Source organism: Gymnoscopelus braueri (assembly GCF_963280865.1).
Source record: "Gymnoscopelus braueri genome assembly, chromosome: 19".
Taxonomy (NCBI): domain Eukaryota; kingdom Metazoa; phylum Chordata; class Actinopteri; order Myctophiformes; family Myctophidae; genus Gymnoscopelus; species Gymnoscopelus braueri.
The window spans coordinates 50363897-50390651 of NC_137621.1; the positions used below are offsets into that span (position 1 = coordinate 50363897).

General features: G+C 41.3%; 1 protein-coding gene across 16 annotated transcripts in view; it reads left to right on the plus strand.

Annotated features, from left to right (window-relative positions):
• The window catches only part of kiaa1109 (KIAA1109), a 157602-nt gene that overhangs the window by 11062 nt on the left and 119785 nt on the right, over positions 1–26755 (plus strand). For 11 of the 16 annotated variants that reach the window (XR_013932188.1, XM_080415114.1, XM_080415123.1 and 8 more), the window contains exons 5-27: positions 210–274; positions 546–720; positions 1483–1564; positions 2602–2795; positions 4247–4326; positions 4786–4933; positions 5658–5814; positions 6354–6432; positions 7000–7091; positions 8126–8243; positions 10019–10174; positions 10551–10648; positions 11160–11338; positions 11997–12103; positions 12432–12667; positions 14850–15071; positions 17452–17589; positions 18351–18527; positions 19430–19558; positions 20626–20745; positions 22036–22210; positions 24241–24406; positions 25942–26195. Coding sequence is in view for 15 of the 16 variants with exons in the window: in XM_080415114.1 (XP_080271240.1) it covers positions 210–274; positions 546–720; positions 1483–1564; positions 2602–2795; positions 4247–4326; positions 4786–4933; positions 5658–5814; positions 6354–6432; positions 7000–7091; positions 8126–8243; positions 10019–10174; positions 10551–10648; positions 11160–11338; positions 11997–12103; positions 12432–12667; positions 14850–15071; positions 17452–17589; positions 18351–18527; positions 19430–19558; positions 20626–20745; positions 22036–22210; positions 24241–24406; positions 25942–26195 (3347 nt within the window). In the remaining variant the exon portion in view is untranslated. The remainder of the gene's footprint in view (positions 1–209; positions 275–545; positions 721–1482; positions 1565–2601; positions 2796–4246; positions 4327–4785; positions 4934–5657; positions 5815–6353; positions 6433–6999; positions 7092–8125; positions 8244–10018; positions 10175–10550; positions 10649–11159; positions 11339–11996; positions 12104–12431; positions 12668–14849; positions 15072–17451; positions 17590–18350; positions 18528–19429; positions 19559–20625; positions 20746–22035; positions 22211–24240; positions 24407–25941; positions 26196–26755) is intronic. The other 5 variants (XM_080415126.1, XM_080415118.1, XM_080415119.1 and 2 more) reach the window with 1 other exon arrangement.

Consider the following 26755-nt stretch of genomic DNA (forward strand, 5'->3'; position numbering starts at 1 on the left):
TGCTATTTTCAAATGTATTAAGGGTTAAAGTGGTTAAATAGATTTTGCTATAGTAACTAATTTAGCTGGGGACCCCCTGGAGCCCCCTCAAGGACCCCACTTTAAAAAACCATTGCACTAATGAGTTTGATGTAGCTGTATACATCTTGGTTTCATGAACAATGCAGTTTCCCCATCCTGTACCAATAAAGCTTGCTCTTATCTTCTAGGATACAAGATGGCTTCCTCATCTTTCGATGGTGGAAAATGTACAACCCCAAACAGAAGCAGCACGGTGAGTAGAAAGGCAATGTTCATTTGGGGATATAAATACTGAGTTTTGAACAGCTGGGGAAGAAATTGTGCTATGAGCTTGTAGATCTGCTATTTAATATTATTTTTTTGCAAATCTTTGAATATATATTTTAGCCAAAGAAATCTAAAAGGAAGATGCGTTCTCCGTCATAATGGGTTAAACACACATCACTTAACCCGCTTGTGTTGGCTTAAAAAATTAATGAATGGGAGATGAGAGAGGCAGTAATGTGTCATAACTCTTCCTCCAGACCCTAAGGCAGAGACCAGGCTGTACGTGACCATCAACGGCTTCGAGTTCCACGTGTACAACCGCACGGCCCTGTACGCCCGGCTGCAGGAGACCTTCGGCCTGGAGCCCACCATGACCTCCCCTAAGAAGGACGAGGAGAAGGGACGCGAAGACAGAGACAAGACCCTGGACAGGTACTAGGACCCAGTTTGCAACTCGGGAAAGGACAGGGGAGACGTCTCGTTGGGCTTTTGTGTGCACCTCAGACAGTTTTTAAGTGGCTTGATTCAATGTTTAGATATTTGATAATATTCATTACATTTTTATGTATTATTTATGTACTTTTTAGGTTTTTCATTTTCAAAAGAAAAAAAAAAAGTTATTGAATAAACATGCATTAGAATTTCAATATCAGTCACCAGAAGCAGGGACGTGTGTTTTCAATGAGTCTAACATGGTTAACATGGAGTTTGAAGTTACAATGGGTTTGTATCCACAAGTTTCCTAGGGCATTATGGGCATCACTTCCTGTCAATTTGATCCCTGATGCCTGATCAAATCGACAGGAAGTGATGCCCATAATGCCCTAGGAAACTTGTGGATAGAAGAGGGACGTGTCTGATAAAATGAATATCAAATATCGAAATATTGAATCAAGCAACTTAAAAACTGTCTGGGGTGCCCTCAAAAGCCTGACTAGACATTAAAATTACCCTAGAAGTGTCTTAAAGTGAAATACCCCTTTTCATGTCTTGCTTATGGACACGTCGACACATAGCCGGGGCCAGGAATTGAATTCTGTTTCCTTAGCCGCTCACCTAAGACCATTGGTTTTCAAACGTTTGCTGCCGAGGCACATAGGGAAAATAGCCGATCTACTATGCTATTTTTGCTACTTTTGAAAATGAATATAATGATGTAATATTAATAGAAATACATGATTGTTCCTTGTGCAGTGTGAACATCAAATCAGAGATTCCAGACCCTTCGTCATCCTGGCGTTCCCTCATCCCTGTCATCAAAGTCAACATCAGCACGGTAAGTGAGGTGACCCTGCGGCTCCCCCTGGTGGAACAAACTGGGATATCACTAGTTGATTATCTGTGCCAGGCCAGGCTGGGCCTCTGTGTATGCCTGGACAATATATCCATGTTATATTAAAGGTGGTAGGGTAAGTGCTTACCCTACCAGAGTGTTTGTTCAGTAACAGGAATCTCCCCATCTCTCCAGCTCTTTATTAAACAGAAATGCATTTTCAGGTCAGAATACCAATTTAATCCAATCAGGATAAAGAACTAATACAGGATACAGATTAAACAAGTGAAATCGGAAGTGATGACTATTTAAGAGCAGTGCTTAAAATGTTTTATGCATTTATGGATGTGAAAAAAGTGTGTTACACCGTATATTTAACACGTTCGTATTAACACTTTATTTAATGTGCATAATAATAAAAGAAAAAAAAACTATTTTGAAACATTTTTACGCAAAAACATATGCAGGGAAAAACAAATCTGCTATATCCTCAGCCGACCCTGTACAAAAGACAACCATCAGCCTGATATTTGGTATAATTTTACTGCCATTAACCCATTCAAACCGGGAATGCATCTCTGTCATTTTTAGATTTCTTTGGGCTATTCAATTTTTTTTTTTTTTTATCCTGGAAAATCGTGGGTCTTTGAATATTTATATTTTTAAAGCAAACATTTTAAACTTAAATCTTTGCTTTTGGGGATTCTACAAATGTCTTCTAAATCCTTAAAAACATATGTTGCTATACGTGGGGTCCACGGCCAAATATATGTAATTGGCCGTGGACCCCCATCTCAAAATATTTTGTTCCAGGGACCCCCAGAAGTTGTAACAGAGTTAAAAATGTTCGCTTTAAAAATATATATATTCAGATTTTCACAGATTTTCACGATTTTTCAAAAATAGCAGATCTACAAGCTCATAGCGCGGCACTCTATGAGCTTGTAGATTTGCTATTTTTGAATAGCCAAAGAAATCTTATAATGACACACATATGCGTTCCCGGTCTTAAAGAGGTTAACGTGTGCGCGTGTCCACAGGGTCGCTTGGCGTTCGGGAACCACCACCTGCCCCAGACGATGTGTGTGAACTTCGAGGACGCCTTCCTGACATACGCCACCAAGCCTCCGTCCAGCCACCTGGACCAGTTCATGCACATCCTCAAAGGCACCCTGGAGAACGTGCGTGTCATGCTGGTCCCCAGCCCACGCTACGTGGGCATGCAAAACGACGAGTAAGACCAAAAAACACACTCGTGCACTCGTGCCGTGCTATGAGCTTGTAGATCTTCTATTTTTGAACTGATGCTCTACATTCTATACTAGGACTCCTCCCGTTTACTCTAGACTAAAATATCTTTAGCGGAAATAGCCAATCTTCAAGCTCACAACGCTTCTAGTTGCAGCGCGTTTTGAGCTTGTAGATCGGCTATTTACATCAAATGTTTGCCTCAGAATAAGGATGCTAAAAGTTCATATGGTCAAATGAAGCTGATTTGACTCATGGAGATCACGCCAGATTAGAGTTCTATAATTTTTAGCCTGACCTCACAGCAGTTGACTATTTGGTCGGGTTGGGTAGGGCTCGATCTGTCCGAAAAATGATAATACAAATACTACTACTAAATACTATTGCACACCAGGAGCGAAGCGATTAAACAAAACGAAAATGTGTCGCGACAATTTCACATCAGACTTTTTATTTTGGTGATACCTCCATTCATACAGGTTGATAATTTTATTTGCGATGAAAATTGCTTCAATTTTTTTTTCTTTTCTCATTTCTTCTCACCAGAATCACGCTCAGTGTGCTTGTACTCTTAACACATTGGGTGCCAGAGGTTTATTCAAATATTATACGTTCAGTGCCGGCTATTCTTCCAGCCTTGATACGTTTCGTGCTGTAGAAGCCCCGACGCGGAAGTGCATGTAAACAAGGCGTGCGTGCGAGACGGCGGAGGGTCCCGACTAACGCCTGGAACAATAATATTTCTAACGCGATCCTCCATTGCAGAGTGATCGCCGATCGAAAACGGCTCGCTTCCACCACGTTAAAAAGAAATGGAGATATTAAGCTTTTAGTCAAGGAGATAACATTGGAAAGGCCGACCGGAAGGATTTTTGACATGGATCCACATCCGGCCTCTCCTTCTCAGAAACTCCTTGGATGATCCCAAAGTTTCGTTAGAGCGCCCCACGTATAAAAATAAAATTGGGTCAAAAACGGTCCGGACCGTTTTCGGCACTCCTCGTTTGGATTCTCAAAAACGGTCCGGACACAAACAGTAGTTTAAATTCTTATAAGCGTACGTTTGATGGTGTGTGCCAATAAAAAGGTGGAAAATGTGGAATTAGAAATTTGGGATGTGCTACCTTTTTTGGGCATGTTTTCCATTCCTGTTTTTGACGAGTAGTTTAAATTAATGTGAATTAATCACACACAAATAAACTCTCCCGGTGTGCGGACCTCCGTGTGTACGGATTCTAATAACGCCTTCTAGACCTAAGTTTTCTGCCCTAAATGGGTTAATACAAGTGCAAGCCAGAAGTAAATGCAATAACACATTCTCATATTGGAATTCTCCAGTTTCCTCTCTTGCTTTCTCAGCTCCAGTGATTTTCAGTGACGCTCACATCATCCTAGCACAGTGTAATACAGTGTGTGGATGTTGCTTCTTTCCCGTAGGCCTCCCAGACTGATGGGGGAGGGCTTTGTGGTCATGCAGTCCAACGATGTGGATATCTACTACTACCAGGATGAACCAGGTATGCACACGCTCTGCTGGACTTACAGCCAGTGGCTCTCAACCCTTCTCTCCATCAGGGAACCACTTGTACATCTGAAAAGTGTTCGAGGCCCACCCAATGGATTGTGTTCCAGGCTTGGATCAGTGGAACTAACGTAGTATACTTTAAGGTCCTATGTGTATCACAATGCAATTATTTTTTCTTTAAGATTTTTCAACTTCTTTAATATATTGAGGTTATGATTTTGTCATTAAAATCTTAATGTTTTGCCAATTAGTCGGAGGTCCGCTTGCAATATCCTCATAGGAATCACTGCTCTACTGTGATAGACAGACAGACAGACAGACAGACAGAAATTCAAGCGCCAGAGACAACGCAGCAGTTTAAGATACAGACACTTCAGGGCAATAGAAGTACAGTAAGATACATCCACAGGAAGAGTAATGTGTGTGTGTGTGTGTGTGCGTGTGTGGACAGGCTTGGTGCCAGAGGAGCAGGACAGTGGGGAGGTAGAGCCCTGCAGTGAGGGGGACAAGCTTCAGGACCTGCCCCCCTGCTGGGGTCTGGACATCGTCTGTGGGAAAGGAACCGACTTCAACTACGGACCCTGGGCCGACCGGCAGAGGTACGCACGCACCCACCCTGTTGACATCCTCACCGTTCATCTAACCTGCTCAATTCTGGAACGCATCTCTGTCATTTTCAGATTTCTTTGGCTATTCAAAAATAGCAGATCTACAAGCTCATAGCGCGGCACCAAGTGCCACACTATGAGCTTGTAGATCTGCTATTTTTGAATAGCCAAAGAAATCTAAAATGACAGAGATGCGTTCCCGGATTAAATGGGTTAACCACAAGCCGCTACGCGGCCCTCACATCTAGAATAGTTTGAGAACGACTGCACTAGGAAATACGGCGTCATGGTTATAGCCACGAAAAGCCAGCGCAGCACAGCGACATTGTTAAAGGAGAATTACGGCCAACATTATTCTTACCTTTATTATGACGTTATGATATCCTAGGACTAGTGGTACAGTACAGACATTCCATGACTCCATAACGGATCCGCCACAGTTAAAAACCTATGCCTATAGGTCTTGCTTTAAATCGCGTATTTTAATAGCTTTTTTTTTTTTTTTTCCTGGAGAGATCTGATGTTTACAGTGAGAGAACATTATGCAACTTGTTATTCTTGAATGCGCTCGAGCGTAAGCCGAGTTTTCACGATACTTCCGGCGCCCATTTCTGTACTGTACCACTCGTCCTAGGATATCATAATGTCACAATAAAGGTGAGAATAACGTTGGCCGTAATTCTCCTTTAACATGGTCAACATTGTGGTTTCTCAGGGACTGTCTGTGGAAGTTCTTCCTCCCGGCAGACTTCCAGTCCATGAAGGTGACGGACGTACCTGAACCGGGGAAACCCAGGCAGATCCTGGCCTTTGAGCTGCGGATGAACATCATCGCGGACGCCACCATCGACCTGCTCTTCACCAAGAACAGGGTACCTGTCCCTTCTCCCGTTGTCCCTCTCTCTATCTCTGTCCGTCCCTCCTCCCGTTGTCCCTCGCTCTATCTCACTCTGTCCCTCCTACCGTTGTCCCTCTCTCTATCTCTGTCCGTCCCTCCTCCCGTTGTCCCTCGCTCTATCTCACTCTGTCCCTTCTCCCGTTGTCCCTCGCTCTATCTCACTCTGTCCCTTCTCCCGTTGTCCCTCGCTCAATTTCTTATGCTAAATAATTGTGACTATCTCAAATAAATGCGATTAAGTAATAATTATGACAGTCGCATGTGTAGAACGTGTGTGTGTCTGCACACATTGTATGAACAGATCTAGGCCTATACTGTCTTTTCTTTATCTCTCTCTCTCTCCTCAATTACCTGACACCATATCTCCATTTCCTTCTCACTCACTCCCTTATTCTGTCTCTCTGTCTCTCTGTCTCTCTGTCTCTCTGTCTCTCTGTCTCTCTGTCTCTCTGTCTCTCTATCTCTCTGTCTCTCTGTCTCTCTGTCCATTTGTCTCTCTGTCTCTGTCTCTAGGAAACCAATGCCATCCATGTGAATGTTGGGGCAGGTTCCTACCTGGAGGTCAACATCCCAATGACTGTAGGACAGAGCGGTACGCTGCTAATTATTTATTTATTCAGCAATTATTCTATCAACTACTTTTTAAGTAATATAATAATTAGAAGTGTGTTTTTAATTGTCTTGTACTTTTTAATATGTGAGAACATTTCGTTCATATATAGAAAAGAAAATTAAAAACATAAATGCCCCAAAATACAAATATTCAGAATAACCACTTCAGACAACATCGTCATACAAGGTTGTCATGCAAAAATATTCGTCTGGCTTTTTTATTTTATTTGTGTCATGTTGTTGCAGTCAGGCAGAAACTTCATATCTTCATATTTAAACTTTGTATGTCTTTATTTTAATAAATGAACGCACAACAGTGTCACGTTAAAGTAGCAAAAACATCGGCATTTCCGCTATAATTAACCAGTGAAACGCATCAACAAGAGCTTGTGACTAAATAATAACTTCAAGAACACAGGTTATTTTTTTTTTACAGTTACAGTAACAGTTTTGGACATACTGTACAAGGTTTCCACCCGACATCGACGATAAGAAGGTGAACGAACAGGTGTGTTCTGATCTGCTGTGTTCCATTCCTGTCCTGCAGGTTATTCTCCAACCATTAAAGGACAACTGCTTCATGTGGACACTACCAGTAGCATGCTGTACAGAACCCTACTGGAGGCTGAGATGTTGGCTGTATGTACTCACGCACGCACGCACGCACGCACGCACGCACGCACGCACGCACGCACGCACGCACGCACGCACGCACGCACGCACGCACGCACACTGACTGTCACTCTCAGAGCGTGTTTATTTAACCCATTAAGACCGGGAACGCATCTGTGTGTAATTTTTCGATTTCTTTGGCTATTCAAAAATAACAGATCTACAAGCTCATAGCGCGGCACCAAGTGCCGCACTACGAGCTTGTAGATCTACTATTTTTGAAGAAAAAAAATTGTGAAAATGTGTGCAAATCTTTGAATATATATATATATATATATATATATATATATATATATATATATATATATATATACACACTTTTAATTCAAATCTTTTCTTCTGTGGAGGGGTCCCTGGAACAAAATATTTTGAGACGGGGGTCCACGGCCAAATACATATCATTTTTGGTGGTCCTTGACATGAAGAAGTGTGAGAACCACTGATTATAGCAACATGCGTTTTTTTTTTTTTTTTTTTAACTGTTAAGGTCCTTACACACCGGGGCGATTTTTTTCATGCGAATAATAAGTTTAGTTTTAAAACCTTATAAAGTCAATGCAAGCTTCCACACCAGTTTCACGGAGCGAAAAAAGCGTCTTTTAATTATTCGGAACGAGTCCGAATTTTGCGTATATTCGCATATTCGCCGGTGTGTAACCGCCTTTAGGATTTAGAAGACATTTGTAGAATCCACCTAGAAGCAAAGATTTGAGTTAAAAATCTTTTAATGGGTTAAAATGATCAATCAATCGATTGTGTTCCACCTTGGATCAATAGAACTAGTTTAGTATACCGTAAGTTCTTATACATTGGTTTCACTTTTTAATATCAATGTTACAGTATCATTACAATCGTGGTGTTTTGCCAATTATTTTGGGGGCCCACTTGCAATATCGTTTGCGGCCCACCAGTGGGGTAACGGGCCACAGGTTGAGGAACAGTGCCTTATATAACATTGAGGGAAACTGTGACGGCATGGATGCATATTTGTGTGCTTTCAGTTCCATGTGATCGCCAGCTATCCCAGGGTGTGGAACATGCCTCAGTCGTGGCAGTGTGAGATTGAGGTGTACAAAGCCACATACCACTTCATCTACGCCCAGAAGAACTTCTTCTCAGGTACCAGCAACTACCACACAATAGGGATGGGACTATGCTCGATCTGTAGCCTGGTTCCAGCCGAATCTGCCTTTGCAAAATCGCATCGCACTTTAGCCCTCGGCAGATTAGGTCTGGCCCCCCTCCATAGAGATTCCACTTCTCTCCCTCCGCAGTGGTGTGGAGCTAACCAGGGCCCAGTATCCAAATGTGGGCGGGCTTATCACCTTATTTGGAGCAATGACGTACAAGGAAGCACTGCTCTGATTAGTTCGTGAACAAGGAAGCACTGCTCTGATTGGTTTAGGTCTAACCAATAGAGTCCGTTTGGATCTTTTTGTAACCGCCCCTTGGAAAAAAATCTATCGTTGATAAGGACCAGACTAATATCCACGCAGTGTGTCGTGTGATATTGTCTGGCCACGCGAGGCTACTCGATCTGATCACCAAATGAATAATGTGAAATGTGACAATATTGGCTGATGCAGGTTCCTGCATCAGATTGTCTATTTTTCAAGCTGTTGCCGTGTAAGGTCTTTAAGGCAGCTCTCCACTGCACCGATTTTGGGCCGACTCTGCGTTGGAAAGCGTCTCTTGCCGACAACCTATCGTCGATAGCGTCAATGACAAACCGAGCAGGTTCGGTCGTTGGGCCGACTGATAGAGCCGTGGGGTAGTGAAGAGGGGGTGAGAGGGGGGTAATCAACCAGCAACTATGCAGGAAAACAAGCCCAAAGTCGCTTATAATAAGCAGACCTGCCAACACAGGCAGGCCAGCCTGCCAGCTCTAACGCATTTGCACAACAATGTGCATCGGCCGACAGTTTGTGCTGAACTAAATTCCATATTTTGCCAACAGACTGCCAGTCTGTTGTAGTCTTAAGTAGTCTGTTTGGTGGAGAGTCACCTTTACACAGCGGAAGTGTGACGAATAAATGATCTGATCACCGGGAAGTATTTGTTAGGTCTTTAGGCAAAGGCCATCTCAATGTCTCTAAAACCAGGCTGAAAACAAAGGTGATAGAGCTTTTGAAGTGGTAGCACCTACTCTCTGGAAGGACTTACCACTGACCTTAAAAAATGCTGAGTCACTGCCTTTAAAAAGCTACTAAAACTCATTTGTTTCCCAAACATTTTGGTTTGTAATATTGTTTATTTCTATATATTGTTGATTTCTATGTACTATTTTGCTGCTCCGTTTGTAACTTATTTTTATTGTTGCTCTATTTCAATGTGATGTTCTTGTTTTAATTTTTAGCTTATTTATTGTACAGCACCTTGTAAAATTTCTTTTGAAAGGCGCTTTATAAATAAATGTGCCTCACCTACCTTACCGTATTTCCCTATTTGTATAGGTGATGCTTTTATTCACTGTGAAAAAGCGACCTCGTTCCAAATGGCATAAAACAACAAAAAGTCGGTATCCATTTAAGGAGCATGTTCTGTGTCCACCACACAGTGAAACCAAACTAAACTGACAGCTGAACCTTGCATATTTGAAATCATTAAACTGACATCTATATACCGTATATTTTTCTTTTGTTGTTGCGATCTGGATTGCATTTTCAGCACTATGTGCCTTAATTCGTCCTGGTGTCCCTATTTCAATGAGGCAATTTTTGGCAATTTCTTTAAAAATAAAATAATTAATAAACAGATCTACAAGATCTAGATCGCATGGATTAAAGTTGTCAGTCGCCACGACTGATTTCAGTCAGTTGGATTCCATAGAATCCAGCATGTCTTCTGTGGATTATGATGAAAATAGGGTTTAAGTGTCTGTGTGCTGTTTGCAGACATGATCCAGGACTGGGCCAGTGACAGTGCCCCGGACATCTACTCCTTTGTGCCCTACTCCTGGAAGTTCAACATCCTCTTCCACCAGTTTGAGATGATCTGGGCAGCCAACCAGCACAACTGGATCGACTGCTCCACCAAGCAGCAGGAGAACGGTGAGTGGCACAACACACTGCACTGAGGACAACATGGAAACAATAGGGCTGGCAACCTTGCAACTTATTAAGTTGACGATTAATTGTCGTCATACAAATAATTGCGATTAAAAACGATTTTATTGTGTTTTTGGCATGTAACATTGGAACATTTTGGATACAAAATTCATTTCTGTTTGCCTTTTAGGCTTCGTAATAAAAAAATGCATATATGATTTATAATTTAAATATACAAAGAAATTAATGACGTATTTAATAATTTTATAGTTATAAAATATAAATAAAATAAGAAATAACATAGCGGACATAGCTGATCTACAAGCTTACAACTCGTCACTTTGATGATGTGTGGTGTTCTATGTGTCTTATATTCCAGTGTACCTGGCTGCTTGTGGTGAGACGCTCAACATAGACTTCACCTTGGCTTTCAACGACTTCGTCCCCACAACCTGCAACACATGCTTCTGTCTGAGAGTGAGTCATATAACCAAAAATAAAACAAATTATAAAAAAAAATGTACATCTCGGTTGTTCGATTTATCCGAAAAGTAATCGATAGAATAAGTGCAAAGAAAATGAATAGTTGCAGCTGTAGTTGATATATTGTGTCTGTGGCATCAGTGTGAATTTTGACAGCAAATTTTGATTTAGTTTTAATCATAGTCTTTTGAATAAAAGTATGTATTTTAGTCATCTGAAACGTGTTAGTTTTAGTTGACTAAGTATCATAAGATTTTAGTCAACTAAATCTACAGTTGATTTAGTCGACTAAAATGTCCTAGTTCTCTACTGGATCTCTTCTCCACTAGTCCCTCCCCAACATTTTCATCTAGTTTTTATTTGTTGAAAATTGTCAATATATTTAGTCAGACATCATAGCTTAGATTTTATTTAGCTTTCAGTCAGTGAAAAAAGGTAGTCGACGGACGTTTTTCCTCATAGTTTTGACTGGACAAAATTAACCCTGTGTGGCATGCGTCCGCAGGCGGAGGACACGGACATGCGTCTGTCCCTGCCAGAGTGCCACCCCAGCCGCTACCCTCTCCTCACGCTGGCCAAAGACTACCAGAACGTTAAGCTGCCCCCCGACATGCCTGGAGAGACCCTGGGGGCTCCGCCACCCAAGGCCACAAAGCCCCGATGGAGGAACATCACCCACGCAGAGTGAGTTCTTCTGAACCAAGCCCAAAAAAGTAGTAGTAGTAGTGTAGTACTATTACTAGTAGGGGTGTGCAGATACTCTAATTTCACAATATGAAACGATACATGATATTGGGCTCACGATATCGATACGATATATGGCACTTTTTTATTATGAAAATATATGGAAACAAATACTTAAAAAAAAAAATGATTTTCAAAAAACGCCACAACGATACATATCGTCACGAAAACGTATTGTGATATATCGCAGGACGATATATCGGCACACCCCTAATTACTACTAATTATTATTACTATTACTATTGTTTTTAATACATTATTTTATTATTATTATAACGGTAATGTGCTTTTAGTGGCACTAAGCAAGGTTATCATGTTACATGAACCGTCAACCTTCATAGTTTTTGATGCCAAACATGATGTATGTTGTTCAATTTGAACCTTTGATAAAAGGCTTATTTTGCTAAATAAATAAATGGGACTCTGCTTCCTTGCTTCTGTGATCAAATTCACAAACAATGAAACCAATTTCTTTGACAACAATGTTTGCGATCGAAGCCTTCCGTTCAGGTGTTGTGATGTAAGCTTATGATGGTGTGTGTGTGTGTGTGTGTGTGTGTGTGTGTGTGTGTATATGTGTGTGTGTTTGGTCCGTCAGGGCGGGCTGGGTGGACTGCTGGAGCGTTCCTAACTTTCTGCTGACCATCGACTACACCTGGCATCCCATCTACCCCCAGAAAGCGGACGAGCAGCTCAAACACTCCTGTAAGCTCCACCTCATGTCATACTCAAACTGTTAGACACACTAACAACTACTGTTTAACCACTTAAACCCTGTACTTCATTGACCGGGGTATACTTGGCCCTGTCCTTTTTTCTGTAAAACCGGGAAAGCATCCGTGTCATTTTAGATTATAGCTATAGTTATAGCAACATAAGTTTGTAAGAAAACTCTTAGGATTTAGAACAGTGGTTTAGAACAGTGGTTCTCAAAAATGGCGTGGAAAAAGTTTGAGAACTACAGATTTTCGAAGGCATTTTGTAGAATCGGCCTCAGGTCTTAATGTATTGAACTGTGTGTGTGTCTCTCTAGTGTCAGAGATGGAGGAGTCCATGCTGTCTGCCCTGCGGCCTCCAGAGCATGCGTCTGTGGGCCACAGCGCTCCGCCTCCTTACACCACCTCCTCCTCCACCTCGGGGGCCGCCGGGCGGAAGCCCAGCAACCCGTCGGAACTGCCCCCCGACCGGCTGCACGTGGAGATGGAGATGACCCCCGACTCCCAGGTCATCCTGTACGGACCCCTGCTCCGAGCACTCTTCTCCATCAAGGTACTGAGATTAGATTTCTCAAATTCTGCCTGAACCCGACCCGACGTTTTCGGGCCGGGCCCAAAAGCTATGCTAATTAGTCGGGTTCCGTGAAAAAAATTAATCTATTACCCCCAAAAATATACATTTCAACTGCCCCTAGCGGCCTAACGGTAAGGACGCCGGGCCGAGACTCGGGCCGGCCCAGTAGGGCCCAGTTAGGGCCGGGCCTTAATTTTCAGGCCCGTTGAGAACTCTTAACTGAGATAATTTGTATTTTCAGATAACACCGAAATGTCTGCAGATTTAAAATAAATCTGCTCTGAGGAAGGCTGAGGCCGAAACGCATCAAGCGTTCCAATAAACAAGAATGATTATCTGAGCCAGTCTTGCATCCTTTATTTTGGAGAGCCGCTTTTTCCACTGAATCTAGTCTTATTTATAGCTGAGCACCCACTGCCTAAACAAAAAGGCAACCAATCCCACAACGGTTATTGTCATCAGTTTAGATGCAATTGTTATTGTGAAGGGGTAAAAAAAAATTGCTCAAATAATTGCTATTAAAATGATAAATAGTCTTGTTATTAAATTGGGGGAGCTCTTACAGTTAGGTAGGATTTTTATAATTCCCTCTTAACGGCCCCATTCCTGAACTCTTTAACTGCCAGAGTAATAGTGTGCCACTGCTGCCAGCGAAAAAGAGCGATTTGACTGTACCTTTGAAAAATCATAAAATATTCTCTGTGACCTCCGTCCTCTCGGACATCGCCTCATTACACGCACAGGGTTGTCGTTGTAGAGGGGGAAAAAATGTATTCGCATGGGGTAATCCATTGCACAGCTGTGGCCGTTTGAAAGCAGCTTGTTTTTGCTGTAAAGCAAGAGGAACGGAGATATAGCGATTTCCCTATAGGAAATAAACAGGAAGTAAATGAATTAAATATTTTTTAAATTACGTAATTTTGGGGTCTGTCGTCATCAGGCAGTGAAAACATCATTCATACGGTCAGCGCCAACCGGATGGAAAACACAAAATCTCGTCTTTCTTGTCGACGGCAGGCTGAGCCTTAGCAGAAGCCGCAGGCAAAGAGTTAACGGTTCCCTTTGACTATTCCTATATTTCAATTCAATCTTTATTTCAGACTCAGGGTCCATATAGCAAAACATGACAATCACACAGTAAAAGCAATAAAATAATAAAGAGAAATAAAAAAACACATAAAAACAGTCCAACTACAGCTTTTCAAAGTCCGTAGAGGCTGTTACGCCAATGTCTCCATATCGTGGAAGAGTACCGAGTAGAACTTTTGACAGGGTTAATTAAAATCTTAATAACATGATTGTCAGACTTTTCAAGACGACATATGAATTTGTACATTAAATTTCTTAACAGGGCTTGACAGGTAGGTACCCCCAGGTTTACAAACAGCTGGCTGGCACTGTGCCATCTTGGTACCCTCACCAGCAACCGTAGAGCATCATTATATGCTACTTTTAGTTTTCGCATGCTGCTAGCTTTGTAGTTACTCCATAAGTGAGCCGTATACAATGGTGTACAGAATGCTTTAAAGAGTGATACCTTGACATGTACAGAGCATTTGTGAAATTTCCGCATTAGTATGTTTGCCTGGGCATACAATTTGCATCTTTGTCTATGGATGTCTTTGTCATCAGAGAGATCATCGGATATACAGTGTCCTAGGTACTTAATCTCACTGCACACAAGTAGTATGTTGCTACTGAGAATAAAATTAGGAAATACTGCCTTTTTATCATCTTTACTTCGCACAATCATGATGCTACTCTTCTTGGCATTATATTTAATATTAAAATCAATGCCATACTGGGAGAAAACCCTGAGAAGCTGTTGTAAGCCTGCACTGTACGGGGAAAAGATAATTAAATCATCTGCATACATAAGGTGGTTGACTACAGAGTCACCTATGACACATCCAGTTTTACACTGGTTCAGTTTCCTAGACAGCCCATCCATGTATAAATTAAATAATAGAGGAGATAAAATCCCCCCTTGCTTAACACCATTACCAACATAGAAATGTTCTATATATACCTCACTGGTTCCTTACAGGTCTGCAACTCTGAGAGTGTACAAATGGATCCATTTGCACCCATCAGACCTCCACCTAACCTCACTGCACATCCCTCCCTCTCTCTCTCTCTCTCTCTCTGTCTCTCTCTCCAGGAGAACTACTTTGGAGAGGATGACATGTACACAGACTTCGAGGAGGCAGTGGTGTCCAGCCCCGTGCTCTCCACCTCCACCTCCTCCGGCATCGGCTGGTCTCCCCTGGGCATGGAGGAGAGCGGGGAGCAGAGAGGCACCGGTGTCCACCCCCTGGACCTCCGGCCCTGGGACATCACTGTCCTCATCAACCTCTACAAGGTCCATGGACGCTTTCCCATGGTGAGGCTCACTTTAACTCATGCCATCACCTCACTTGTATGAAGTGAAAAATTATGAAGTGAAAAATTAAACAAACAAACTTTATGTTTAATAAAGCCAAATGCCAGTGCCATCCTCTAGTCCAGTCAGTGATTCTTTTCAGGCCGTGCCCCCCCCCCCCTCCCAGATAATCATATTTGAACTTGGGACCCCCCACCCTGACAAGCACTTGAAATTGTAGTTGAGTAGAGTTGAGGCGCTGCATTTTGTTTGACTCGGTTCCACAGATACATATTGTGAAAATAGCTGATCTACATGCTCATAACACCTCGCAACTACATTAATGCCTATTTCTTAGGTCATATTTGACTATTTGGCCAATGTTAGGCAGTTTTTTATAGCATAGTTTGTTGTCATTACTTTTGACACACTAATAGTCTTATTTGTTTTGTTTGTATTTTATTATTTTAGAGGTATTAACACATTCCACGCCAGAGTTTAATCTCATAATGTACTCACCAGTGCCAGCGTTTTATTGTTGTTTTTTTGTTTTATTCACGTCGCCACAGACCTCGTTAAATCCCTTTAGATCTAGCATAAAACTGTTTGTAAACACAGCGGCGATCCGACTGCGTCGCCCAGTGAAATCCCCTTCAAAAACCCAGCCGCCATCTTGTAGTTACAACGGTTACAACAATGTTAAACAGCGATCAGCGACGAGAAAAACTACAAACGAGAAAATGGCGTTTTAGTGTCCCCTTTAGAATGGAGGCCGATGGGATCGGCAAAACCGGATCCCGGATAATTCCGTTTCCGGTGGTGCTACAATGAAATGTGTCGTATCGAAAGAGAAAAAAAGTGCAATGTGAACTTAAAAAAAAAACAAAAAAAAAACACCACTTTGCGTAGGTCTACACGATTGGCACGTGGCGGCTTTAAATAGGTTCGCTTAGATCTACGCGATTGGCAGTTAATGTGTTAAAAAGGTCTCAAAAGTCTTCAAATGATCACATGTGCGGATACCCTGTATACACTTATACTACATGTTGGTTTGTTTACTGTTGAGTGAGAAAACAATGTTGACCAATAAGGGATTCATCGACCCCGCCAAGGGGTCAGGACCCTTGGGGTCCTGATCCACAGTTTGAGAACCACTGCTCTAGTCTCCAAGGTGGGCTATTATAGGGAACTAAAACTGACGAGGCCCTTAGCCCCGCTTCTGGCGAGGAAGAGAGGCGAAGACGAAGGAATCAATGGGATTTGACTTGAGGATAGTGCTGCCTGCACTACGATTATTTTCATTATCGATTAATCTGGCAATTATCAAAACGATTAATCGGATTATGGCTCTTATTTAGCTATTGCCTCATAAATAAAAACAATTGGTTGTTTTACGCATGTTCTAACTAACAATAAAGCCAACAAAGATGAATAATAAAGAAAAATACATGTTATACAATTTTGCTCAGCTGCTGATTAGGCTACTATACTCTTATAAAATACAAATACAAATAAATAAAAGAGGGACCTTTTCTCCTCTTCTGACAGCATGATTTGATAAAAAACTAAACGAAAAACAAAGCAAAAAAACTATACAGTCATACGAATATGTGTGTTTACTTGTATTACTATACTTGTTAGGGCCAAATGTCCCCAGAAGTATAGTAGAATGTTAGCAATAGACATTGTGAGGACAATTTACCTGGACTTCAAGAGAGCGAAATGCTTAATTTATGGTAACATTTTTAGAGTTAAGGGCCGTTCACACTAAGCACTATAACAATAACTATAAATGTATAGTTTTAAAAAAATCGTTCTAAGTTATGTGGATGGCAGCGTTCACACCAACTATAAAAAAGATACAATGGTGAACGATATAGATATAGTTATTGTTATAGTTATAGTGCTCTGTGTGGCCGGCCAGATTGTTGGGGTTAGGATTAAACATTCAGAGGTTAGGTTTGGGGTTTTAAATTTCCCTGCTTTATCCTTAGTTGCACGGAAATGTCACGCACCGAAGAACAGTTGTTTTCTGGCTGTTTTCCGTGTTATTTTCAGCTATTTTCAATGCCGTTCTGAAATATTCTTGTATAGTCTAGTAGTATATTCAAAGGTTTCCACCCATTTTTCACGATTTTTCAAAAATAGCAGATCTACAAGCTCATAGCGCGGCACTCGGTGCCGCGCTATGAGCTTGTAGATCTGCTATTTATGAATAGCCAAAGTATAAAAGGTTAAAGTGGTCAAAATTATTGTGATGCTATATTAACACATTTTGCTGGGGACCCCCTGGAACCCCCCCAAGGACCCCTGGGGGTCCCCGGACCCCACTTTGAGAACCAACGGTGTAGTATAGCATAGTAATCCAAATCTGTGTGTGTGTGCTCGTGTGGCCCCCCAGCACTGTGGCACTGAGGGACCCGAGGGCCCGTCTGGGTTTCTGGAGCGGCTGTGTTTCGAGATGAAGAAGGGCTACAAGGAGACGGTCCTTCAGTTCCTGCTGTCCCCCATGCACGTCTTCATCAGCGACAACTACCAGGTGACTCACTGCTAAAACACACATACTGATGGGGTCGGGTTCCTTTAGGATTTTTAACTCATTGACTGCCAGAGTTAAAACATTGTCTATCGTCCCCTTGCCAGCGAAAACAGCGATTTCACTGTACCGTTGAAAAATCATGGAATATTCTCTGTGACCTCCGTCCTCACGGAGATCGGCTCATTACACGCACGGGGGTGTCGTAGTAGAGGGGGTCGCGATCCTCCATTCCAGAGCTATGGTCGTTTGAATGTGGCTTGTTTATTGAAAAACAAGTATAAAAACAACAGAAAGCCGAGAAAATTTTACTTTTATAAATCCTTTAACATGAAAGGTGCCTAGCCTTTTTTTGTTGTGATCACGTTCCCTGCCAATGTTTTACTATGTCTTTTTGGCGAGACATGCTATTTTCAACGGCGTATTAACAAGCGATTACTTTTTTTTTTTTTTTTACGGAAGCACAGTGAAACCCTCCGTGATTAGCAACCATCAGGGGATCGATCATACTGGAGATAAATATTCTGTGACTACTTAAAAAGGTTGGAAAAATCGAAAAAACCCTGGCAGCAGCTAAAGAAAGTGGTATGCACTGCATAGTGCCTGGCAGTGAATGTGTTAAGTAATAATGATTGTCTTTTTAAGTTTGGATCTCGCCAGGATCTCGAGTTAAAAACAAGGTCTCGAGTTCAAAACGTTTGTCTTTAGATCTTCTGAAAAGGTGCAGTGTATAAACGGCATGTGTTCTTTGTGTCTCGCCACAGAGGCCCACAGCGGACGCAGTGCTGCGGGACGGCCACGTCAGTCTGTCGGGGCTCCAGATGAGGGCTCATGCCATGTTCTCCGCCCAGGGCCTTCCGCAGGGCAGCGACACGCTGGAGTACGCCTGGCTCATAGACATGCAGACCGGGGCGCTCAACGGCAGGGTCACTCTCCCACAGGTGTGTGTGTGTGTGTGTGTGTGTGTGTGTGTGTGTGTGTGTGTGTGTTGCACTTATTGTACTGTATGTATATCGTCACTGTCGGGGGGGGGGGGGGGGGGGGGGGAACCTCATATGTCCAAAACTGTTATTTTTCAGGATTCTAATTCAAAAGTAGCAACACATTTGTTCACAAGCTTACAGTGGTGGAAAAAGTACCGTACTCAGATATTTTACTTAAGTAAAACTATCAATACTGCAATATAGAAATACCGGAATTCAAAACTTACTTGAGTAAAAGTACAAAAGTATTGGTGTCAAAATGTACTTAAAGTACCAAAAGTAAAAGTACTAAAATATTTGAAAATAGCAGATCTACAAGCTCACAACGCGTCGCAATGCGACGCATTGTAAGCTTGTAGATCGGTATAAAATAGGGCTAATATGTTTTATAATACAATAATTGATAATTACAAAGTAACTAGTAACTAAAGTTTTAAAATAATTGTAGTGTAGTAAAAGTACAATATTGCCTCTGAGATGTAGTGGAGTAGAAGTAGAAGTACTGAAAACTGGAAATGCTCCAGTAAAGTAAAAATACCTCAAAATTGTACTTGAGTACAGTGTACTTAGTTACTTTACACCACTGCAAGCTTATAGATCTGCTATTTAAAAAATAAATCCCCAAAAATATATTTTAACAGCACATATCTTGTATAGACCATATTCACACGGCGGCCATATTGGAATTTAACATTGAAAGTGCCGCCACCCGGGGTGGCTACTTTCATTGACTTCATAGAAACATGGCCGCCGTGTGAATATGGGGGTCCCTCCTGGCACAACATGTTTTCAGATGAGTGTCCTTGACATGAAAAAGTGAGGAGAGCGAACCAGTGAGGAAAGTGTGTGTGTATTGACAGATTGCCAGTCTGATCGAGTGGGGAGAGACCTACCTGTTCCATGTAGTGTCCAGAGAGTTCCAGTTGGAGCAGCCCAAACCCTCTGTCATCTGTCAGCACGGCAAGGACCGACGCCTCTGTGACGCCAAGGTACACACACACGCCACACACACCCCAATGCACCAGATTGTAACACTGATGAATATGACTGATGAATTTATTTGTCGTACTACCGCGGTGTGAGCTTGCTGATATGCTAAGTTCGGCCGTAGACACTAAAAACGAAGTTAAAACAAAGTGACGATGTCCTTTAGTTGCTGGAAATGGTATCTGAGGCCCCGTTTAGACGACAGAGGTCTCTAGAGAAAACGGCAAAATAAAATATCAGATGTGCCGTCCGTTTAGACGACAACGGTGTTATTGGCGGTTGAAAACGCAATAAAGTGAAACCACCTTCCAGAGTGGAAATCTTTGAATGGTGTTTACCAGCACTGCCAGATTCTGCGATAGAAATAAGCAACCAGTTCTATGAAAACAAGCCCAAAAGAAGTGACTAGGCTACGGCTATTTGAAAATAGCCGAACTACAAGCTCACAACGCGGTGCGATGCGCCACATTGTGAGCTTGCAGATCGGCTATTTAAAAAATTATAATAATAATCTTGAGAAAATAAAAATAGGTAATTTTGGAACATTTTTGAAACATTTTAACAACTCAAATCTTGTATGGGGGTCCCTGGCACAAACTATTTTCAGAAGGGGGGTTTGTGGACAAATACATAATTTGACATGAAGATGAACCACTGGTTTAAACAACATTAGGAAACAAGCCCAAATAAGCAACTACACTTTAGAAACAAGCCCAAAGTTGCTTAAAAAAGACATGGCAACCAAGCAAACAGCTATGTTAAGAACTAGAACAGAAGTTGTTCTACGCATGCGTGACATGTCTATCTGGCAGTGCGTCACCGCCACCTAGCCACCTGGCATGCACACTGCATCGTTTTCAATCACTGTTGAGTCTCTGTGTAAACTCAAAATAAAACGTGCAGAACGGAACGGCACTTTGACGTTTTCTGTTCTTATTGTTGCCGTGTAAATGTGGCCTGAGAGTGAACACCTTCGAATACAATATGGAATATGGACGTTTTGCTCCATGCATCTTGAGATAAGACCTTGGGAAGTCCTGCTGTCCAACGCCACTGTGTTTGATTCCAGCTGAGCTGCCTGCCGGGGCCGTGCCGAACGTCAGAGGAGCTGAAGTACACCATGACCCGTCTGGCCATGGACGGAGTGGACCTGTTCATCGCTGAGCACGGCTGTGCTGCCAGCGTCAAGGTATACCACACACACACACCTCATCTAGGCCCCTGTCGCCATCATGACACTTTACTGGACCATGAAAGCATCAGTGATATTTTTGTAACCCATAAAGACCGGAAACGCATCTGTGTCATTTTAAGATTTCTTTGGCTATTCAAAAATAGCAGATATACAAGCTCATAGAGTGGCACCGAGTGCCGCGCTATGAGCTCGTAAATGTCCTACTTTTAGAAAAAATCATGAACATTTTTGCAAATCTTTGAATATATATTTTTTAAAGTGAACATGTTTAACTCAAATCTTTGCTTCTGGTGGATTCTACAAATGTCTTCTAAATCCTAACAGTTTTTTGATAAAACGTATGTTGCTATAATCAGTGGTTCTCTTTTTCATGTCAAGGACCCCCAAAATGATATGCATTTGGTCGCGGACCCCCATTTCAAAATATGTTGTTCCAGGGACCCCCCCAGTTGCAAAGATTTTAAAAAAAGAGTTAAAAATGTGTGCTATAAAAAATACTATATAAATGCAATGATATGCAGAAATGTAGCTTGTATATCTGCTATTTAAATAGCCAAAGTATAAAATAATGGTTAAAGTGGTTACACAGATGCGTTCACGGTCTTAATGTGTTAATATAAGTGTTACATATAGTTCTATATTGTGATAGTAGTCATTGCTATAGACTGTTCAGTAACAGGAGTCTCCCTATCTCACCAGCTCTTTGGTAAACAGAAAATACATTTTCAGCCCGGGATACCAATTCTGTCCAATAAGGAGAGAGAACTCACACAGGATACAGGATAATCAAGTGAAATTGGTAGTCATGACACAAAGAATTGAGCAGACGAAATTGGAACTGGATCACTGCCAATTTGAAACAAATAAATGGGTAATCTCTCCTGATTGGCAACCCACCTGAAAATGTATTTTCTGTTTATTAAAGAGCTGGAGAGACGGGAGACTCCTGTTACTGAACACACACTCTATAGCAATGATTACTATCACAGTAGAGTAAAGTGATAGTAATCATCAGTCATTTGAACAAAAAACATTTAGTTGTGAGCAAAACAATATTGGACATTGAAACCTATAAATAAATAAAACGATACATTTTGAAAATAGCAGATCTCCACGCTCACAACGCGTCACATTGCGACATGTTGTGAGCTTGTAGATGATCATCTATCCTATATTCAAATTGGCAGCTATGCCCAAATATGGAGCGAGTTTTCTAACCTCAATGTGTCGTCATGGCATCAGCCGCAAACAAATCAGTCCTCTATGCATCCTCTCCTTTCCAAGATGGGGGCCATCCGCCTGGCCAACTGCAACCTGCACAACCAGGCGGTGGGCGAGGGCATCAGTGCCGTGGTGCAGGACGTCAACATCCGCCAGTACATGGAACAGCATCAGCAGCAGAGTGAGTGGACCAACAGGCCTCCCCAAAACCAGGCTTCACAGCAGCAACAGGGTTTAGGTCAGTCAGTGTTTCCCCCTATGGGTTTGCTGCCTTTTTATAATTAGTTTTATAGATGTATACTGTGGTGGAAGAAGTACTCACAGTTTGTGCTTAATAAGTAAAAGTTCCAATACCACAATGTAGAAATACTCTGTTACAAATAAAAGTCCGGTATTCAACATTTACTTGAGTGACAGTACAAAAGTATTCACATTAACATTTAAAATATACTTAATACTGAAAGTAAAAGTACTCATTTTGCAGAATGTCCCATTTTCAAATTTCCAAATGTATAAAAATGCTTTGAAAATAGCAGATCTACAAGCTCACGACGCGTTGTGAGCTTGTAGATCTGCTATTTTCAAATAGCCTAAGTATGAATAGCGCTGAAGTGGCTAATGCATGTTTTGTAATAATAATCCAAATCTACAGTGTAATTAGTAACTAAACTAAACTTTTCTAATAATTGTAGTGGAGTAAAAAGTACAATATTTGCCTCTGAGATGTAGTGGAGTAGAAGTAAAAGTATAGAAAATTGGAAATACTCATACTTGACTAAATGTACTTCTACAAACTGTTAGCAACTCTCCCAAGTATGCCTATTGTTTCCATAAGACAGCAATAGTTAAAATATTTACATCTTTGCTTTGGAAAGATGCTAATGTATCCGGTAGGAGACTATGGAAAGCTGCCTTTGAGTCTCTTACCGGAAAGACCGCCGGTCATCAAATTAATGGCTTAGGAATGCGACAAAAAAAAAAGAAATCTCCATGAATTCAATGCTTCATACAGTAGGTTGTGTAATTGATAGAAAATAAGTCATGTTTTGAGTGAACTACTCCTTTAATTAAAGACCTAGACTAGCTTCAATAGACTCTATATGAAAAGTCGCTATAGATCAGGGCACCACTGTAAATAACTTTTTCATCCACGGCACCCTGAATTACATTGTTACTTAACAGCACCTTACATTTTGGTCATATTATGTTTTCGTATTATGTAAATCTTATCCCCCTAAGATACAGTATGTCACGAGGAAGACTTGAGAGATATCCGTTTCTATTAGGACAGATTGAAAATAACCTATAACCCATCCCTATTCTGGGGGCTACATTCGCCAAAAATAGATATACAAGCTTGTGGATCTACAAGCTTGTAGATCTGCTATTTTTGGCAAAGATATCTGGTGTAGATCGAAAAAGAACGCACCAAGTACAGTGCAACTCGGGTCCGTTTTATCAAGTATAGAGGGTCTAAGTGGTTAAATTGAAGTGATATTGATACATTCCAAATATGATTAGGTACAGTATGGAATGGACATGCTTATTGTACTGTACGTTCTCTTGCATTCCTTTTGTCCTGCACTGTGCAAGCACTGTTGAGGGTGTATACCTGTAGTAGAGCCGGGCGATATGACTTCAAATCAACATCACGATTATTTCAAACCTTTGCCATGATTGTAGTTAATGAACGATTATTAAACCCATTTAGACCTGGCAAACCGATATGTTGCTATGTATATAGTAACATGATTTATTATTTATTATAATTATTTTGTTTAGTCTTTCCGAAAACTTTAGGAGGTGTTTAAAAAAATCGGCTTCAGGTCTAAATGGGTTAAAAAAAGATCTTGTAGATCTGCTACTTTCACTATTTGTACAAGCCACCATGGTACAATGAAGTAGTACAGGGTTAAGTGCTTAATAGACTAATGAATTTAGTTTGTGTCGAACCCTGACCCTGATCCTAACCCAAGAACAGAAACAAAAAACCTTGCTTCTCAATTGTTTGATTCGGTTATTGGCTCTAAATATCGGTTTCAAATTCTATTTGGTTAACTGTCCAGCCCTAGTCTATAGTGTTGTTTATTTTGTTCATTACTGATGGTGTATCTTTTTGGGTGTGATGTCTTTTACCCTGCTGTATCTACAGTACTTTGTCGTGCCCTGTAGCTGTATCTAACTGCTGTGCTGCCTTTGGCGACTACATTTCCCCTGTGTGCGTGGTCAATAAAGCTCTCATGTTATCTTATGTTGTGTTATCTTTAGGTGTGGGGGCGGCCCACCCTCCTGTGCTGCGTCGGTCCTTCTGGCTGGAGGCCGGCTCCGTCAACTTCAACCTCATCACGGCTGACATCGCCCTGGCAGCCGACCATCCTGCCAAGTGTGAGGTCCAGAGACAGTTCCTGGAGCTCCACGACGCCCACACCAAGAGGTATAAGCACCAGCCGGGCGGCCTTTATGGTTTGGGGATGCAACTATGCATTATTTTTGTAGTGATTATTCTGTTGATTACTTTGTTGATTAATTGAATAGTCGAGGCGCATTTATTTGTATTTTTATCGATTTCTCTGATTAAGCACTTAAAGGGGAAATCCACCCATTTTCAATATTTAACTATGTCATTAATATAGCATAAAGGAGTTGTGTGGAAATAAGAAAAAATTAAAAAAAAAATTAACATTGCAAAAAAATTTAACATTGCAAAAAAATTAACATTGCAAATTACACTGTGATGACTCATCATGGTGTAATTTGCAATGTTAATTTTTTTGCAATGTTAAATTTTTTTGCAATGTTAATTTTTTTTTTAATTTTTTCTTATTTCCACACAACTCCTTTATGCTATATTAATGACATAGTTAAATATTGAAAATGGGTGGATTTCCCCTTTAAAAGCATATTTCACTTTTTTTGAAAAAATTGGGTTGTTTTATCTTCTACTCAGGATTTTGTGAGCCAGAACCAATGACGGGTGGTTCCGATTAATCTAACATGGTTAAAATGGAGTTTGAAGTTACAATGGGTTTGTATAGGAAAGGGGCGTGTCTGATAAAATGAATAACAAATATCTAAATATCTAAATACTGAATCAAGAAACTTAAAAACTGTCCGGGGTGTTTACAAAAGCCTGAATAGACGATACAATTACCCAATTTTTTTTTGAAAGTTAAATATCCCTTTAACCCATGCAATCCGGGGACGCATCTCTGTCATTTTAGATTTATTTGGCTATTCAAAAATAGCAGATCTACAAGCTCATAGCCCGACACCGAGTGCCGCGCAAGTATCTGGTAATGATGATTGTTACCAAACAGAACTAGCAGCATGTGACCGGTTAGTAGTAATTGAATACCTTTTAGCTTGAACCAGGACTGTTTGTAATGCCATTAAACTGTATAGGTGTCACTTAAATGCAAGGCAAGTGTATTTGTATACGTATTGCATTTCAACAACAACACAATTCAAAAGTGCTTTTACATAAAACATTAAGACACAGAGAACACAGTGCAAAATAAACACATTTGAATACAATTATAAAAGTAGAGTTTACATAAAAAAAACTACAGTGAAGAAAAGAAAAGAGTAAAAGTAAAAGGCAGTGGCAAATAGAATAGCTTTGATTTATTTGAAATGAGAGTTGAGAGTTTTCTGGTAGTGCTTCTCCACGTTTACTTCTGATTCTAAGGACATGAAGCAGACATGCCGAAACAAAATTACCGGCTTTCCCCTCCATACGTTTTGCATCGGGAAGGGCAAGCAGGTAATTCAAACTATTCTTTAGTATTTCTTTTTGACCAGTTCTATAGATCAATGGACTAATTCCCAAAAAAATTACTCCCACCCACCCTTCGTTTGCTCGTCCAATTTATCTAAAAATAGGGCCCAGATAATTAAAAAAAAAAGATCTAAGGAGACATTTTCCACATCATCATCATCATCATCATCATCATCATGTTTGCCTCGCAGGCTGTGGTTCCTGTGGCCGGACGAGCCCAGCACTAGGACCAAGCGCGGCCGGAACCGCTGCGGCTGCCTGGGAGGGTGCAGGTTTTTCGGGGGCATCAACGCGGGCCTGGACTTCTTCCGCCTGGAGGAGATGACGCCCTCGTCCTCCTCCGCCTTCTCCAGCTCCAGCGCCGAGTCGGACATGTGCTACGGCCAGAGTCTGTTGCACCCTGGAGAGTGGATCATCACTAAGGAAACACCCAAACTGATGGACGGTACGCACCGCACACTGCACACTACATACTGTACTGCAAATATATCGTTGATGTTGGGCAGAAATCTCTTATCTCCATATTCGACTTTTTTGTGTTTTTTTTCGTCAAATTAACGCCCTACTTATATACTTACCGTAATTTTCGCACTATAAGCCGCACCTGACTATAAGCCGCAGCAGCTAAATTGAATGTTTGGAACATATATAAGCCGCACTGGACTATAAGCCGCGGGTGTAAAATCCATAGATTTAGGAGGTCCCCTAGTGGCCGTTAGCTGTAAAAATCCATAGATAAGCCGCACCGTTATATAAGCCGCAGGGTCAAAAAATGGGAAAAAAGTCGCGGCTTATAGTCCGAAATTTACGGTACTTATGTAGTTTGACGCCCGATCAAACTACAGCGCAGTGGTGGAAAAAGTTCTCAGATATTTTACTTGAGTAAAAGTATCAATACTGCAATATAGAAATACTCTGTTACAAGTAAAAGTCCGGAATTAAAGATGTACTTGAGTAAAAGTACAAAAGTATAAAAATGTACTTAAAGTACCTCTCAATGCGACG